Genomic DNA, 19,943 nt, shown 5'->3' on the forward strand with positions numbered 1-19,943 from the left:
ACTTGAAGGGAGAGCTTGAAAGGGAGAGAGGAAAGGGTGTTTGAGAGGGAGAAGATCCTGTGAGGGGGGGAACTCAAGGGAGTGTGGAGGGGATTCCACACGGTTGCTCCAGCTAACTCGCACCTTAGTACCATTAGATTCAAGGCTTGTCTCGAGGTAAGTTCACCAAAGAAGAAGATCTCTTTGGTGTCAAAGGACCCGGCGACTCCGCCGCACCGGGGAAGGTGGAAGTGATTTTGTAAGGGCTTCTCCGCCTAGCTGTGGGGGCTAAAGGAGAGACACTTAGTTTAGTGCAATACTTGGAGGGTGCCTCCAAGGAGTGGACGTAGGTCAAGGTTTGACTGAACCACTATAAATCCGGTGTGTTCTTTTCTTATTATTGCTTCCGCTTTTTTTTCTTCCACACTTTGATTTATGTGGTAATTTTGGTTTGAGTTTTATCTTTGGTTTTAAAGTTATCCAATTCACCTCTATCTCATTATTAGCCTTGGGCCAGTTCATAAGGGCTTAACATCCCTAACGAACTTTCTAGTGCCATCAGAGCACTTTCAATATCATCATCTAGTAAATAGTTTGAGACGTCTAGGAGATAAATCTAGATGATAAAGAAATACGCCTAATCGTCTATGATAATTATTGAATCATCATGTATGATTAGTTCAAAATTAGTGATTATCATCCAGCAGATAGTTTGGTTTATCCAGGAGATACATCTTAGATGATGAGAAATATAAATGATCATCCAACAGATAGTTCAGGACATCCAGGTGATTCAAGAGAAGACTATGGTCTTTCGTATGTTCATCCAGGACGATCATGCAATCGTCCATGAAGATATGATCAATAAATCTAACCTTAATTACTTTCCTTAATCACCTGACCAATTTAGGCATTATTGTAATGAATCATCTAGGACGATATTAGATAATCCTATACGATTAGAACAAACTTCAACAAATAAAATCTTGCCTAAATGAGTTTGGCGGCAGAGTATTTTTTATTTGAGCATATCATCCAGGATGATGGGAATATCATCCAGGATGATGGGAATATCATCCAGGATGATTTGATTAAGCAAGTTAACATGACTCAGAAGCCCTAATTTCGGTTTTTATTTTTTATTGATCTTCCAAGACAATTTAAAATCATCTTGTATGATATGATCAAAAATAGAAAAACTCTAATTCACTAAATTTCTTCCCTTGAGTGTGTGTGTGTGTGTGTGCAAAGTTACTTAGCTTCAGGATCCACCAATATACATTTGACTCAAGAAAAGGTAAAAAGTGTATTGAAATAGAAATTACATACAAACTCAATTCTAGTCTACTTGATCATGAGTTGATTGACATTCCAAGCGAACATGTGGACCTAAAAGGTTAGTGAGCTGGGCACATAAAACAGATATACATGTATCACAATAGTCAAAGAACAATAATAATTATTATCATCAAAATTACAGAACTTGGGTCCAGATTTACAACAATCTCTTCATTTTTTATGATGGCAAACATAGTTCTTAGAACATTTCAAATCACTTTTTTTTTTTACAAAATTTAAAAATTAAACATAAAATAAAGGAGAATAATATAAGTAAAGCAAAGCAAATTTTTTTGAAGTAAGCAAACAATATAAACGATATAACACTAACAACTACTCCCCTTTTTGACATCATAAAAAGAAGGAAATAAAAAAACCACTAAATATAACATAGTATAGAAATAAGTACAAAACATCACATAAAAACACCAAGCAGTCTATAGGTATAAAGGACCCCGATCTGGTGAAGGAGGTGGTGTTGGTTGAAAGAAACTGTGAATGGGAGCAAACTGCTCCCCAAACTAGGACATATCCTGGTCATGCTATTGTTGTTGGGCTACATATGAATTGAAATGATCAGCATTCATCGCATACTTTTGCTCCTGTGCAACAACATAGGAGTCAAACCTAGCTAACCACTGGTCAAATCTCTCGACAAACGTATCTAGTTGTTACTATTGGAAGATTAGAATAGGTTTAGGAATAGCCTCTTCCTCTGCTCCCTCAACCTCCTCGTGCTTTAGGTGAAGGCGAGTGTTGTGAAGGATATGGAAAGATTTATTGGTATAGAAGGCAGGTTGATAGTTTGGTGGGGTAGAATACTGAAGATTATACTTTATTTCAAGAACATATGCAATAATCTATCCTAGGGATAGATTTAGTTTCCTCTTATGTTCAAGATCCTAATGCTAGTCAAGTGTTTAATATATTCAACAAAAAGATCTATAGCATTAAAATCCTTATGAGCCATGATATAATAGGTGGTGAGGGAGAGTAGAGGATTGATGTAAATAAGATCACCAGCCTTTGGAATTATAGAGTTCTGAAGGACATGTTGAATGGTCATAGCATCTTTGACTAAGGAACTGGAGGCACCGTCATGGAAACTGGCATTAGTGTGTCTTAAGTATTGATTGATAGGGCTCCAGTTGAAGTCAAAATCTAAAGCTATGATGTGAAGTTTGTTACCAGTGGTGGAAAGTTGAAGAAGTTCATGACAATCCTGATAGGTGATTTCTACATGTGTTTTATTTACATAAGATTGAAGTTTAGTGTAGATAGAGTTAATGTGAAGATTGGTAAGGAATTCATACAGAAGTTCATAGTGGAACGAGAAAGTAAGGGTCATAATAAGTAAGAGTGGTATGAGAAAATAGATCTAACACTGGATAAGTGAGTGTGTGGGGATTGACAATCTTAGATGATGTAATCCCTACCATTTTGTATTGGAGATAAGCAGCCTGATCCACAGTCTCAGCGAATCGAGGGTCTACAGTTGTCCTCAAGGATCTTCCAGTAAGCATCCTAGAATGATTTTCACTAACCATTTTGAGAGTATAAGGGAGAAGAAGTAAGGATTGAAGAAGTTTATTATAAGGAAAATGATTTAAAAATATTTATTTATAAAGAGTTGGACAAATCATCCAGAATGATCGTAGAATCAACCAGGATAATTGTGGAATTGTCCAGGATGATCATGAGTAATAATTCCATCCAGAATGATAATGAGTAATAATTGCATCCATGATGATTGGTAAAAAAGTTGATCATATCATCCAAGATGATCACATATCATCTAGGATGATTAGACACTGGCGATCATCCCGAAGAGTCAGCTAGTACAATTTTTGACTTTATGGATCATCCCGAACGAACAAGTGGATTGTTGAGGCCGATTAGAAATAAATTATTATACCAAATGAATTTAAAACGTCTAATTGCTTTTGCCATGTAGATTGTCTAGGATGAATAAGTGGATCGTTCTGGATAATCACCAATAATTGAGGCAGAATTCGATCAGATCGTCCAGGATAATGTGGATCGTCCAAGATGATCTCAAATAATAGAGTCAGATCACCCTTCTCATGGATGATGAATGATGAATTGATGATATCATCCAAAATGAAAATAAATCGTCCAGGATGATATGAATACAAAATAAAAAATTTTGATGATTGATAAAGATCATCTGAAGAGGTCAAATAATAAAAATAAAAAATAACACTTAATTAAAAATAAGTATAAAATAATAAAAAGATGATAAAAATAATAAAAATGTAAAAAATTAAGTATTTTTTAATAATTAATACTAGATAATGATAATTTTTTTATGATTGGATTAAAAATTAGTAAAAAATAAATTAATATTGTTGAAATCGAAAAATGGTAGAACAATGGATCCTATTATCCATAGCTTGGATAAAAATCTTTTGAACACAAAAATCTAATTAAAAAAAAAAAGATAATAAAAGTGATATATTCACAACTTCATTTCATAAAAATATCTTATAGAACAATATAACAAAGTGGTTATTCACGATCAAGAGTTTCAAAATCAAGTCTTTGAAAATATCAAGTGATATATGAATTTTTCTAAGATTTAAAGGTTTGAAAGAAAATAAAGCTTGATTTCTTGTGGGCTCATTTATGCATCTTGTTAGTTGTTTGGAGCTCTTCATGCTTCTTTTGATTTTTTATATACTTTGTGTATATTTTAATTTTTGGCGATCATTGCGCATCTTTTCAGTTTTTCTTTTTGGACTCATTTTATACCTCTTTTCATTTTTACCAGCTAGCTCCCTTTCAAAACCTTTAAAAACTCTCAGCAATGAGAATATCTTTCAGATATCAAAGAAGAAAAACTCACTCTCTAATATAATGAGGAGTATATCACAAAGCAGAATCATATTCATCTAATAAAAGCAACAACTTGATCAAGAAAGCTTGAAAGTGATTTAATGACTTCGAACATTTTTCGTATGAGATAGATTACTATAGGAAGATAGAAAAGATCTTAATTTCGAAGTTTAATTATCAATTTAAAAAAGATTTTTTGCTTCGAAAGAAAATTACGCCACTAATGGAATTAGAGGAAGAGAAATAATTAATGGTGTTTCTTTTTTAACTGATTTAGGAATGTCAATCATTGATTACAATTTTTAAAAATAAAAATAAGGCAAAAATATCATTCCAACAGTGATTAATAAAATAAAATTGAAGAGAAAAATAATATAACACCAAAAATAGAAAACATGAGCATATAGATAGAACAAATCATGTAAATAAAAAAAAAGTAAGATAAAAAAAACATAAAAAATTTAGAATTCAGTAATTACCAAGTTCATGCATTTATATCTCTTACACCTAATCTGGTCCTTAAGAGGCTGAAAGTTTCAAAGGCCAGTGAATTAGTAAAAATGTCAGCTAGTTGATTTTTAGATGTTATATGGAGTAACTTAATGTATCCTTTAGTAATATGGAAATAAATAAAGTGATGCCTTATGTCAGTGTGTATGATTCTAGAATAATGGATATGATTTTTAGAAATGCAGATGACATTAGTGTTATCACATAGAATTGACATTGTGCCTACACGTAATCTTAAATCCAAAATCCATTGCTTTAACCAAAGGATTTGGGCCACATAACTATCTAAAGCTATGTATTCAGCTTCAGAAGTGAAAAGTGTAACTAAGTTTTATTTTCTGCTGGACTAGGAGACTAAGGATTATCCTATGAATTGATATATTCCAGATATGATCTTTCTATCCATCCTATATCCTACAAAGTCTGAGTCAGAATATCTTATAATTTCAAAAGAAGTGTTATACCTTGGATACCAAATTCCTAAGTTTTAGGTTCCTAAGAGATATTTAAGGATTCTCTTAACTGCAGTCAGGCGGGACTTCTTTGGATCAACTTGAAATTTAACACAAAGGCACACACTAAACATTATATCAGGTCTGCTAGCTACCAAGTAAAGGAGAGATCCAATTATTTCTCTGTATTTCTTTTGATCAATATATTTTATATTTGAGTCTTTATCTAATTAAATAGTGGAGCTCATGGGAGTGTTTATTGTCTTGGCTTTATCCATTTTGTATTTCTTCAAGACGTCATTAATGTACTTTAATTGATTAGAAAGGTTTCATAATTTATTTGTCTCATGCTAAACCCCAAAAAATAGGATATTTTTTCCATCATGCTCATCTAAAATTCCTTACTCATTATTTAAAAAAAAAATCATCATATAAACTTTTATCAAAAGATCCAAAAAGTATATCATCAACATAAATATGGACAATGAATAATTCATCTCATACTCTCCTCAGAAAAAGGGTGATGTCTACGCTCCCCTTAACAAACTCCCTCTACAGTAGAAATGTGCTAAGCCTCTCATACCATGCCCAAGTTTCCTATTTTAATCCATACAACACCTTTTTTAATTTGAAAACATGATTTGGAAATTGGAAATTCTCAAAGCTTAGGGGTTGCTCTACAAACACATCTTCTTTTATTACCTCATTTAAAAATGCACTCTTGACATTCATTTAGAAAAGTTTAAATCCCTTATAACAAGCAAAGACCAGTAGCACTCTAATTGCTCCCAATCTAGCTATAGGGGCAAAAGTCTCCTCAAAATTAATCCATTCTATTTGATTATACTCTTTAGCCGCCAATCTTGTTTTGTTGCTAACCACCACACCAAAACCATTCATTTTATTCTTAAAGACCTATTTGGTTCTTACAATACTTTAGTTATTAGGTCTTTCTACTAGCTTCTATATATCATTCCTAACAAATTAGTTTTATTTCTCTTGTACAACTAGGATCCAGAATTCATCAGAAAGGGCTTGATTGATGTTGGTGGGTTTAGTCATTGAGAAGAAGGCAAAGTGATTAACTTTTTTTGCAAGTCCATGTCTAGTTCTAACACCTTTAGAAGGGTCTCCTAAGATCATTTTTTTAGGATGACTCAAAGAATATCTTCAATCTCTAGGCAAAGTGTTTTGAGGTTCCACCATTTCCTCTAGATTTATAGTTTATACTCCTTAGATAATGTCACATACTTCATCTTCTTCCTCAACCCTAGATTTCTCAAAATCAAATTCACCAAACACAATATGAGTAGTCTCTTTCACCACCAATATCCTCTTATTAAATACTCTATAGGATTTTCCTAAACTTGAATAGCCTAAGAACACTCATTCATCAGATTTGGAGTAAAATTTTCCTAAGAGTGATTTCCCATTATTCAGAATGAAAGCCTTACAACCAAAGATATAGAGGTGAGAAAAAGGTTGGGTGTCATACCCTTAATGATCTCATAGAGTGTCTTATTCAGTTTGGATCTAATATTCACCTTATTCAAAATATAACATGGAGTGTTCACTACTTCTACCCAAAAGTATTTATGAAGTGAACACTTAACAAGCATGGCTCTAGCGGCTTCAACTAATGTCCTATTCTTCCTCTCAGCTACCCCATTCTGCTGAGGGGTCCTAGAAGCTTAGAAGTTGTGACTAATCCCTTGCTCCTCATAGAAAGTTTTAAATCTCTCATTTTCAAACTCTCCACCATGGTCATTATGAATGGTCAAGATCTCACAACCTAATTTTTTTTAATCCAAGTAGTGAATAATTTAAATTCATTTAAAGACTCACTTTTATGTGACATAAATATAATCTTAAGTGAACCTCGAGTAGTCATCGACTATTACAAATCTAAAAACGTTTCCCCTTAAACTTGCAGTGTTAATCGGTCCAAATAAATTCATGTGAAGGACTTCTAAAGGTTTAGTGGTTCTAATATCCTTAATGAAATGAAAAGAGGATTTGGCTTATTTTTCTAATTGACAAGCATCACATAAATGATCCTTAGTAAACTCAAGTTTAGGAATTCCTCTTACTAAGTCTTTTTAGGTTACTTTTCTAAGTATTTTTAAGCTAGCATGACATAACCCCCTATGTCACAATCAAGAATCATCAGTAAAAGTTTTTAAGCAAAATAAAGTAGCACATTTAATATTATTTAAATCAAGCATGTAAATATTATTGATCCTTTTTTCTTGTAAAATAATATTGTTATTTAATCTTATAAGGCAGTTGTTTGACAAAAAATTTATGTTGAAGCCTTTATCACAGAGCTGACTGATGCTGAGCAAGTTATGTTTCAAGCAATCAACTAGCAAAATATTTTCAATTAAAATATTCTTAAAGTTTTCTATTATACATGCGCCCACCACTTTCCTGGTTGTGTTGTATCTAAGAGTGACCTTGCTTCCAGCCCTGGCCTCAAGAGAAATGAATTGATTAGCATCTCCATTCACATTGCATGAACATTCATTATCCAGGTACCATATACTCTCACGGGGTCTTATATGTGAGCATATTTATAAAATTATCAAATGTTAGATTTAAGAACCCAAATATGTTTGGGTCCCTTCTTATGGAAAGAAAAATGCAATGAATGTGTGTTATTCTGTGTATCATGCAATTTGGGTCTCCACACCCAATGTGTACTACGGTGAATGGTGCAAGTGTGGGAGATGTGTCCTAGCATGCCACATGAATAACAACTAACTCTAGGAAAAGGGTTTACTAGTCTACTAACATTATTCTGCCTCTTCCTAGGTTTGAATAATTCATGATATTGTGATGGATTACAAAATTCTTCAAGTGAAGGTGGTTCTTTATTTTCATTCAAAGCAGTTATTTTGGTTTGTAGATATTGGTTTGAATTTTTAAGATTCAAAATTTCTACTTTCAAAGCATACTCCCCACTACTAACTCAGTTGCATGAGTGTCTAAATTATTATATACAATTTCTAGCTCAACATGTAAACTTTTAGGGAATCATGCTCATCAGTTAATTCAGAATATTTTTTTGTTCAAAGCATCAAATTTATCTAACAATGTTATGAGATTGCTATCAAGTATATAATAATCTTTAATAAAAACATCATGCTCTTTTTGTAAGTTGAGAAATTATAGTTTCAGGCTAGCATACGATTTGTTAAGCTTTCGATAAGATGAATGAACTTTCTCATAAACATCAAGAAATTAATCGTATGTTAATCCTCATATGTCCTGTTTGTCAGAGTGACCAAGATGATCATCCGCCATCAAACACAAGTTTGTTGTCTCATCTTTAGCTTTAGTTTCAAAGGAGTTAGATGTAGAATCCACCCATAAACCCTTTTATATTCGTTTCTTATCCTCCTTGAACTTAGGCTTTTCTTCACCCTTCTCGTTGCTTGGGTGAGCCTTAAGTATAGGGCAATCAACTTTTACATGTCATGGCTTTCTGCATTTAAATCAAATAACATCATAAGAACCTTTAGAATTCTGGCTGTTCTTACCTTTGTTACATTTCTGATGGTGCTTTTATTTCTTCCTTAAGAATCTCTTGAATTACCTAGTAATTATGGCAATGTCATCATTTTCAGAACTAAAAGAATAAGTATCCATATCATTAACTTTAATGCTATAGTTTTCTCATTCTTTTTCTCCCCTCAATCAAGTTATCTTTTGTTCACTCCTTGCTCATAAGCAATGAGTGATTCAAGTAAGTTATCTATAGAATACATATTCAAATTCTTGGACTCAGTTACAGTAGTGAACTTATCATCAAAGGAGGAAGGAAAATATCTCAAGATTTTGTTCACTTTCTCATAGTTTGTTAGATCTCTTCCTAAGGTATGCAGGGAGGTAGCTGTTTGACTAAATTTAGTATACATTTCAGATATTGAATCATTAGGTTTTATGCAAAAAAGTTAATAGTCATGAAGTAAGATATTTAATCTAGATTGTTTAACTTCACTTTGGCCTTAATAAGTAATACATAATCTATCTCAAATTTCTTTACCTATATTACATATTGAAACACACATATAATTTTCATATTTTAGTGCACAGAAAAAATAGTTTAAGTATTTTGCATTAACTTATGCTACATCTATATCATCAAAAGTCCATTCAGAAAATAAAAGTTTAGTTTTAATGCCATTTATTTCACATGTTGATGCAAAATAATCTTCTTTTACGAAGATCCACATGCGATAATCTATAGATTGCAAAAAGGTGGACATGCAAGTTTTCTAAAAATGTAAAGGTTATTTTATCAAATAAGGGTGGTCGAGTAATGGAATATCCTTCCGCGGTATTCCAGTTACCAAATTAGCCATGGATCATATTTAATAGTTTTCTAAAACTTTAATTTATGAATCTCACTCTAATACCACTTGAAAGTTCGATAAGATTGTTAAGCTCTTATGAATTAATCCGAGACTAACCAAGATGGGGGCTGTGAATTAGTAGTTTTAAAAATTTCTAAATAAATAAAATAATATTTTTGAAATCTTTTTGAATATTTTAAAATAAAAATAATCAATCTTTGATGTGGAAGCAATTAATAAAATAAATTAGAGATTTTAACCACACAATCAACCATAGAAAATAAAATGCAAAAAATAAAATGTAAGAATAAACACAAAAAGAACACACCAGATTTTATAGTGATTCGATAAACTTGACCTACGACCATAGCTCGGAGCCTCTCCTCCAGGTATTGTACTAGAATCACAGTGACTCTTATTTTACTCCCATAACAAGGCGGAGAAGCTTTTACAAAATCCTTTTCACAGACCCCGGTGAGGCAGAGAACTCAGACTCCTTTTGCTTTTTCCTAAAGTAGGCAGAGAACCTTAACTCCTTTTGCTTCCTCCTTAAGTAGGAAGAGAACCATGATCTAACGCTGATGGAGACCTTCCTAGAGCCACCAAGGAGATAAGGATGATGATTGGAGAAGATGACTCAAATCCTTGCTTGGAGTAACCTTTATGAACACCTTACAAACTCCCCTTCACAAGATCTTTTCTCTCTCTCTCCCAAGCTCTCTCTCTTCTTCTCTAAGCTCTCTCAGATTAAAACAACAGTAAAAGACTCTCCTATTAATAATTAAGAGATCTTACAAAGAAGGTCTTAAAAATTGCCCTAAATTTTAACTAACCATCAAAGAACTTCTAAGACGATCTATAGATCATCCTACATGATTAATGTAATTTAGCCTTTCTAGCCAAGATGTTCTGAGTTTGTTATACGATTAGAACACAATAATTATTCGAATTGTCCAAGACGATATGAACATCATCCTGTATGATTAGTTCAAAATCATATATTACCATCCAGTAGATAGTTTGGGACGTCCATGAGATAAATCTGGACGATGAAGAAATATGTCTGATAGTCAAGGATGATTATTAAATCGTCCTGTATGATTAATTCAAAATCAATGATTATCATCCAGTAAATAGTTCGGGTCGTCCAGGAGATACATCTGGATGATGAGAAATATAACTAATCATCTAGCAAATAGTTTGGGACGTCCAAGTGATTCAAGAGAAGACTAAGATTTTTCGTACTTATCATCCAGGTTGATCTTTAGATCGTCCGTGACGATATGATCGATCAATCTAACCTTAATTACATTTCTTAATCACCTTACTAATTTAGGCATTATTTTAATCAATCGTACAGGATGATATGAATCGTCCAGTACGATTAGAATAAACTTCAATAAATAAAATCTTGCCTAAATGAGTTTGGCGGCTGTGTATTTTTTATTTGAGAATATTGTCCAGGATGATGAGAATATCATTCGGGACGATTTGCTTAAGCAAGTTAATATGACTCAGAAGCCCTAATTAGGATTTCTATATTTGACTTATCGTTCAATCGTTCTATACGATATGATCAAAAATAAAAAAAATTCTAACTCAGCAGATTTCTCTTCCTGAGGGTGTGTGTGTAAGGTCACTTAGCTTCAGATGTACATTTGAGTTAGAAAAAAGGTAAAAAGTGCTTTGAAATAGAAATTACAAACTAACTCAATCCTAATCTACTTGATCTTAAGCTGATTAACGTTTCAAGTAAACTTGTGGACTTGAAAGGTTAGTGAGCTGGGCACATAAAGTATATATGCAAATATCACAGTAGTTAAAGAACAATAATGTTTGTCATCATCAAAATCAGAGAACTTTGGTCCAGATTTGCAACATTAAGATCTAAAATCTAAAATTCAAAACATGGCATAATTATTTAGCTAAAGCATTCTCAAGAGGAAACCATAAATAACCTGATATGCTATTGAAAATTCTAGAAAAAATGATAATGGTCAGAGTATCGATCATTCGTGACGCAATAATACTGAGCAGAGCCATCTTGGAGTTAATGCATACAATATGAAACTTGTGGATCTTGTGAATACTTTATGCATTAACTTAATGAATTTACACCTAGAAGATTGGTGATCTTGTGGTGATCTTCTGGATCGTTTTGTGAGACGGTTGACAACAGCTATATGTAATTTTATATAATGCGAATATGAAAGGAGGAATGAGATGATCCAACCTAGGGAAAGTGAGATGTACCTCTTTGTTGCCAAGAATAAAAGCAATCGACTGTTGAATATGTTGCAGTTGAAAAGCGTTGAAGTTGGAATGAGGAATTCACAGTCGAAATGATGGAGGGAATTGAGAAATCACGAAGGAAATTGATCTAGATGAGGTGCTAGAAAATAGGAAGCTCGCGTAGGTGCTTGTGGACATGCAGACGTGATGGGGGTAATTTTGACATTTTTTTTCAAAACAAAGATATTCAACAAATATTTTCTCTTTTCATGCTGGTAAAAAAACAGAGTTGAACGAAAAATTTATTTTACAGAAGTTGTGCTTCCAAACATGTTAACTTAAATTGATTTCACTTCTTCAAATTGGAAATGATGTAATTAAGGAATCGTTTGATTAAGTTTTTTGCTTATGTAAAATGGAGTTTTAGAAATAGATGTTTAAAAATAGGAGTTTTAAAAAACTTGTTTCAATAATGGATTGCTAGAGTAACATTCTTTTTAAGTGCTTACAAAAACTTGAAAGAAGATATTAATTATTTGCTTAAGTTTTCAGGTTTAGTGATTCACAATAAAAGACTAAATTATCCATCTATGAAATTTTTGTATATAAAAATATTTTTTATTATTTTAAAAACTAAGTTTTACACACACATGCGCGCACATATATATATATATATATATATATATATATGAGCCAATAAGGATACACGGTTTGGATTTATTATTATTCAACAACTTCTTCCTTCTACTTTTCCTAAGAATCCTCCGCTTCATTATCCTCTTAGTCAATTTGTTGAGAATATTGCTTTTACCCCCATAAACCACATTGATGGGAGTCCTAATAGATTTGGCAAGCCCCACAACTTTTTGGTCATCTATCGCCTTCTCTAAGCAAGACAATAAGTTCCAGCATAAAATCATCAGCGACATCATGAGGTCTGCCTTAAGGAACCGAAGGAGGATCGACAAAGTTGGATTGAATGGTGCGAATTACAATGTTGGGAGAGCAGCCCAGACAAAAAGATGAAGCTCGTAAACGTGCGTGCCTGCTGGAGAAGACGAAGTTCACAGATGGGTAATTTCGTCTATTTATTTCAAAATTGAGATTTGCATTGGAATAAGCAGATAAGAAATAACTCTCCTAGCCAATAAAAAAAATCATATTTTGCGTGAAGAGATTATAAAAGAAACTGAAAACCGTCCTTTCAAACCGTTCAAAATAATTAATTTTGACCTATTGAAATGAAGAAAATAAGCCTAATCAAACGAGGCCAAAACCTCAGATCAAATTTTATGAAAGAGCATTTTAATAATTTTTAATATAAATATGAGTGTACCAATTCCAAAATTTAGAAATAACTAAAATTGAAAATTGAAATTCCTGTTTCACCGGAAAAAGAAATTCCGGAATTTGGAACCGGAAAACAAAAAAACTACTTTAAAGAAACCGGAAAACCGAATTCTGGTTTCAAACCTTTATAAATTTTATTTTTTTTAATTCGATTTCATTAATTCTGGTTTCAAACCTTTAATCTGAAATATTAAAAATTATACTATTAAACTATATAAATAATCATTATTTAAAATATATGTTTTATTTTAAAAAAATTCCAATAGAAATTTTAATAATTTAAAAAGTGATATTAAAAAAACAAAAATCATACTTAAATTAAAAAAAAATTACATTGTTTAAAAAAGCACAATATTTAATATTTTTATTAAATAAAAAATGGTATTTTAGTTAAATTTTTTGAATTATTTAAATTAAATATTTTTTTTATATTTCAGAAAATTTTTAATAATTTATTATTAAAATACATATATTTAATAATTAAACTAAATAATTTAATAAAAAATATTAATTATATTAATATATATATTAGCTATATTATTAAATATAGTTAATTTAATATAAAATATTTTAAACATTGATAATATAAAAATACTTATTTAATTTAAATATTTATAAAATTTTAAATTAAGATGCAATTTTTAATTTAATAATAAATATTAAATATTGTATTAAAGCAACCCAATTAAAAAACAATTAAAACAATGAAGTTTGAAATCGGATTTTGATTTTTCGGTTTCAGAAACCGGATTTTTTTTTCTAGTTCTCAATTTATATGAGAATTTCAATTTCGATTTTACTTCTTTCTAATTTCTAAAATTCGTACTCTTACTTATAATAAAATTTATTTAAAAGATTTATTTATAAAATTTAGCCAAAACCTTAGCAGCGGCGTGCCGCCGTGCCCCGCTCCGAAATCCGTAGGTGCTCTTTTTGAGCTTTTTGGGGATCGAACAGGAAATCATGGCGGTTGCTTTGCGGGGAGCAACCTTCTGCTGCGGTGCTCGATATCGGTGCGCACTCATTGGAAGCTTGAACCCTTGTATTCTTCCGTTCCAACACGTATCCTCCCGGAGTATCGCCTCCAAGCTATTCGTCGGTGGTATGCTTACTGATCTTTTACGAGAACTGCAAATGTCTGATTGTCTAGAGTTTCTATTCCTTGTTGGGGCAACGGATGTCAACTCTTCTTTGTGACTATTTACTATTTCGAAGTTGGAATCCCTTTCTTTCCTTAGGGCAGTGAAACAGTCTTTATCAGGAAGTATAGGTGTTAAAGATATACCTATCCGGATTATAAAATTTTAGGTATTCAAATGTCTCAGTTTTTCATCTTAATCATGAACATTGTTTGGTCTTCATTAGGACTGGAAGTTTGCTTATAAGATTCCCAATCATTATCTAGTAATTTCAAGCTTGCCATAGCCCAGAATTATCACGGAAGTAGATACAAACAGAGCAATAGAAAGTGAGAAGAAAAGAAGGGAATCTCTCTTGTTGTCTGGCTGCTGCATTCTCCTTTTCTTTTATTTATAGGATCTTAACATTTGTTTTCTTACAATCATGAATCCAACTGACAATACACGTTCGGCCTTCCTAACTAAACAAACCAACTAACTGCTAGTTAGTTAAAATACTTGTATAACTAAATAATATGTTACAAAGTTATTGTTGCCATTTGAAATAGAAATCCTTCATCCGATTAAGGTTTAAAATTGCATAAATAAGCCTCGAGGCATTTTTCGTCCGTGAGGCGAGGCGTAAGCCTCGAGGCGGTGTGAGGCGTAAGCCTCACCGACGAAGAATTGGGTAAATGAGAATTTAAGGGTTTTAGCAAGTAAAAAATAGCAAAATTCTATCATATAATAAAAACATCTAAATGACAATTAAAATTAGGGGAAAGTAAGAAAATAAATGCAATAAAATCATGTCCCAAAGTACAAAAAAATACCTAGCTATACCGAGCATATACTGAGCGGTACCGAGCATATACTGAGCGGTACTGAGCATATATTTGAGGCGTACGCCTCAGCCAGAATTGCGCAATTGCGCCTCTGAGGCGCGCCTCAGTCCAAGTGAGGCGTACGCCTCTGCCAGGAGAGGAATTGCGTAAGCCTCGAGGCGGTTTTGGGTCAAATTGCGCAGAGGCGCGCCTCTTATTGCGCAATTTTAAACAGAGCATCCGATCTAGCACTTGTTGTTGCTGAGTTCTCTTGTTTTTAGTTGCTTGTTGATGTTGAGGATTTACAATAATGTACCCCGTTTCTAGAAGGACCTTGTCCGCAAGGTCAAATTCTAGGCATGAAGCTTATAAACCCTCAATCAATATCAATTTAACATATTTCAGAATCCCCACATTTGATCATGCAATTGAAGGTTGTTATCTCTTTCGCATTGCACTTGTTGTTAATTCATTATTGTTACAGGGAAAACAGGCGGTTGGCTTTCTTTGAGTTGAGAACTCAATGTGGCTGGATGCAAATTAGATGCCTCTTTTAAAGGTTTGAGGAGCGAGTTGTGAAAATAGGGTGCATTGTTAGTTGGTTTAGTTACCCAATTCAATTAGCTATTGAACGAACCTTCACTTCTATTGGATACAACCCATAATATTGTAGACTCAATTTACTAGACCTGTCTGGCTACCAAAGTTTGATGATATAGTTGTAAATTGTATTTTTATTAAAACCAAATTTCTTGCCTCCAGCTACTCATCTTGCCACCTTTTATCTGCAATTTATTTCATGCGATCCATTGTCCTATGCAAATTCTCTCTACCTGTTATAAAAACTTATTTTGATGCTAACATATCACTTATGTAGCTTCCATATCTAAAGTGCCCTGTTCATGAGGAAGAGTTACTTGAGGTGGTTGGCCATATACAATATGATAGGGAGTATTCCTATGGAAGTATGGGTATTTGAATTGTAGGAAAATTCAATGAAATATCTTAATATGCAAGACACCTTCCATAATGTCTCTGAAATTTTAAATTCAAATCCTAATTACTAGGATTTTTGAATAGTGAATTTAATTATTTTAAAAATCATAACATGCAATGTAAGATTAGCCATGACATGAGATAATTATCACAGGCTTAATAGAGTCTATTAAGCTTCCAAATGAGTTTGAAAGATTTCCATTTAGTAATTAAAATAGTGGAAGGTTGATTTTTTAAAAATAAAAAGTTGAAAAAAAATTTGTATGACAACTTTTTTCCTAGATTCCCTATGTCCTAATGCACTTGTAGTTAAAATTTTATAGGTTATTTGGTTTGGCAAAAAAAAAAAAAAAAAAAAAAAAAAAAAAAAAAAAAAAAAAAAAAAAAAAAAACCCAAAAAGTTCCTACTAAATAGGCCTATGGATGAAACATGTGATCATTTGACTTAATCACAGCTGTTCAATCTTTAAAATAGATTAAACAGTTTTGATTTCATCATCCTTGTAGCACACAAATTAGATTAAAAAAAAAAACATGCGGATTTGAACCAAAGCTTGGACTAGGTTTGAGTCAGCTGACTTGAGCCTTAGCCAAGCTAATTTCACACTCTAGAGACAACCTGCAAGTGTCTTCTCTCTAAGAGTCCTTGAGGTTTGTTAGGGCTTCAAGGAGAGGGGTCCGATTCACCTACTCATGTCCTGAGTCAACACATGAACCACACCCTCCTAAGGCTAGGCTTGAGGATTTTCACTTGCGTGAGTGGACATGATGAAATGGATGTCTCACCTTCACTAGACTTCACTAGAGTGAGGTGAAGATAACACTTAATTATATTGGCTTGATATATATGAGATTACTAGGTTGATCGAGATACAAATTCAACTTTGATTCAGTTCATTGGCTAAGCTCATTGAATGATCTAAGGTAGCTGAAGACTATGGAGATTTCCATTGAACTTGGGGAAGATGGAGTAGAGCCGACAACTCTTCCTCCATGGGTTCTTATTATAGGGCCCAAATCAAGCATGGATGTGAGTCTCCTATAGTTAATTCATGGTGCAACCCTTGGATATTCTACCAAAATCAGTAACGCAGGTAAACCATGGTGTGAAGAGACTTTGAGTGGAGGGAAGTCAGGCGAAGGCGATACACCCGACAAAGCATCGCAAAAAGACCTAGATTTTGGCATTCCATCCAAAAACCCAGGGTCCCTGAATCGATCTACAACCATACTGATTAAAATCGCAAGAAAAAAGAGGGATTACGACAGGGAGGACCAATTGAGACAGCAGTAAGAGTAAACTCTAGACATGGCGACGAGAGCAAGAGAGAACTCCGAACCTCCTGACCCAAATCGCAGAGCTAGCCAGCGTCGGTTGGGCAAGGACGCGACGTGCTGACTAAGGCAGAGGGAGCACCACCTACACTGCTCGGCTCATCACTATGAAGCCTAAAGTCCGAGCGCCGGAGGATGGGAGGTGGGCAACACAGAGGAGAGCGGTTAGGGCATATGATATTTTGTTCTTCAGGTGTGGATGATGCACACATAATTCAATTACTCAATGTAAATGTTTAGAGGCTTCATCTAGGTTTAGGGTTGTTAGGAAAGTTGCTATCCTTCATCAGCTAATAAATGGAAGATTTAATTCCATTTAATTCCCTTTTTAAGTGGATTTAAATCCTCACTTAATTTTCAAATAAGCACAATGGGGTATGTTGACCCGTTAGTCAAATTGACCCATTTGAATGGTCAATTGGATTGAATCAAATTAGGGTTAGTTTCCTAGCATCCCATTTTATATCGATGAGCTTCGATTCAATCCAATTTGCAATTGCTTAGGTTGATCTTATTTGGAATAGGGTAAGTCTCCTTATGGGTTGAATTGATCAATTTGAACAACAATGGTCAAACTTGTGGTCAAGCTTGGTTGACCAAAAGCTTGACCACAAGTTGTGTCATGTTATAATCATCCTAGGTAAGTTCCATGCCCAATGATTGAAATAATTTAGTGTTTAAGGAAAATTTGTCTTACTTGATCCATTTGATTTCAAATGTTTCAAATTGGGTCAATTGAACTTAATTGGTCCAATCAATGAATTTATTGGCTATAGGAGGATACATTTCATCTAGAGACAACTTTTAAAAACTTAGAATTCACTTAAATCAATTAATTTGAGGTTTGCAAGTTTGAATCCTTAAATGTTCATTCTGTGATACTTGGGTTTAGCTGAGCAATTTGCCAACCAAGAGGCCAATTGAGACCTAAGGTCTCCTTCTGACTTATGGACATCTAATGAAAAGGAGGTTTTTGAAGGTCCTGAGTCCATTTGGTTTAAGTTATTCCAAATGGGCAAGGCTTGACTTTCCTTGATAAAAGTGATTAATCATGGTCAAATCAAATGGTCCTAAAGATTCAATTGTGTATAAACCATGTAAGGACATCTTATGAAAGGTCAAATTTTGTTCAATTGACTAAATTTGATTGAATTTATCCAATTGATTTTAAATGGGTGAAAAATTTTTAAGTCACTAGAACTTGGAGAAAAAGGGTTATTTAGGTTAATTGGGTCAATCCTATGATGTATCGACTTTTCTCTTCAATGAAATATGCAATGTCTGACATGTATCAAACTCAATGCGCCCAACACGCCTTTGATATGTATCGAATTGCCAAAAACTTATCCGATAAAAAATATTTAAAATAAATTTGACACGTGTGTTTGACATGCGCGTCCGACACCCATGTCTTATTTATTTTATATGAATTTTTTTTAATATAATTTCTTATATTTCAAATTTTTATTTATTAAAAATAAAAATTAAATTTTTATCTACTCTCAGCAACCCCAAATTAATTGCCTACACTCAATATACCTTTCCCTAAATATAGCATTTTCATTTTTATTTGCAAATCCTAGCTAGGGTTTCACAACAACACCTGATGCCATCACAACATCGACGTTCAACGCCATTTCAACATAAATGTTTCAAAACTATCTAAAAATCAAAGTTTGACGCTAGCAATATATCCCCATAATCACGTTGGTCTTCTCGACATATCATCTTTGACCAACATCATCTCAACATAGATGATAGATGTCTCGATAGTGACGCTCGATGCCCGACTCTTGACAACATTATCGTCTCCCCTCTCAACCACGATATTGATACCAAACTCTCGACATCATAATATTAATCATTTTAAGCAAAAATCATATATAAATGATTTATTAATCTTCAATTATTCTTAATATTCTGCTTACTTAATTTCTATTCAATTTTTTTTAAGATATAAAAATTATAATAACGTGTCTAACCTGCATTCGTGTCTTTTATTTTTAATAATTGATGTGTCCCGTGTCCTTGTCATGTCTTGTTCATGCCGCTGTCTGCATCTATGCATCATAGGGTCAATCCAATTATTTGTTAGGCTCAAATGAATTTTAATTAAAGGGTCCAAGCTAATTAATTTCATTAATTTGATCATTTAGAGTTAAATTGGTAAAAATAGTCTAATGGTTCCTATAGGGTCAAGAGGGCTATGTTGAGTCAATCAGGGCTGTTCCCATGTTTAAAATTACGTATTCGGGTATTGAGGCGTTTTTCGTTCGTGAGGCGAGGCGTAAGCCTTAAGGCGTTTTGAGACGTAAGTCTCAAAATCAAAAAAATTGCGTAAACATAAAATAATAAATTTTGTATATACTAATGAATAAATAATATATATGTTGGAGAATTTTTGTATCCTCAAACGGATTGCATACTTTATCATCGAGTACGATATAAGAATATGATATATCACCCCGAAGGGTAAAAATATCATTTCCTTATGGACTCAATCATAAAATTTACAATTTTAACAGAGATTCCCCCACTCAATGTTTGGTTGAGTGGGGTTTGTTTATTTCTGGGGTACAGACATCCCATAGGGGC

General features: G+C 33.0%; 1 protein-coding gene across 1 annotated transcript in view; it reads left to right on the forward strand.

Moving 5' to 3' along the window:
* The first annotated feature begins 13,943 nt into the window (after nucleotides 1-13,943).
* The window catches only part of LOC110100149 (small RNA-binding protein 11, chloroplastic), a 17,171-nt gene continuing 11,171 nt past the window's right edge, over nucleotides 13,944-19,943 (forward strand). Inside the window, exon 1 of the mRNA XM_020827573.2 lies at nucleotides 13,944-14,177. Within this exon, the coding sequence (XP_020683232.1) occupies nucleotides 14,039-14,177 (139 nt within the window). The 5' untranslated portion in view covers nucleotides 13,944-14,038. The remainder of the gene's footprint in view (nucleotides 14,178-19,943) is intronic.

The sequence above is a fragment of the Dendrobium catenatum genome, unplaced genomic scaffold, assembly GCF_001605985.2.
Source record: "Dendrobium catenatum unplaced genomic scaffold, ASM160598v2 fragScaff_scaffold_231, whole genome shotgun sequence".
Taxonomy (NCBI): Eukaryota; Viridiplantae; Streptophyta; class Magnoliopsida; order Asparagales; family Orchidaceae; genus Dendrobium; species Dendrobium catenatum.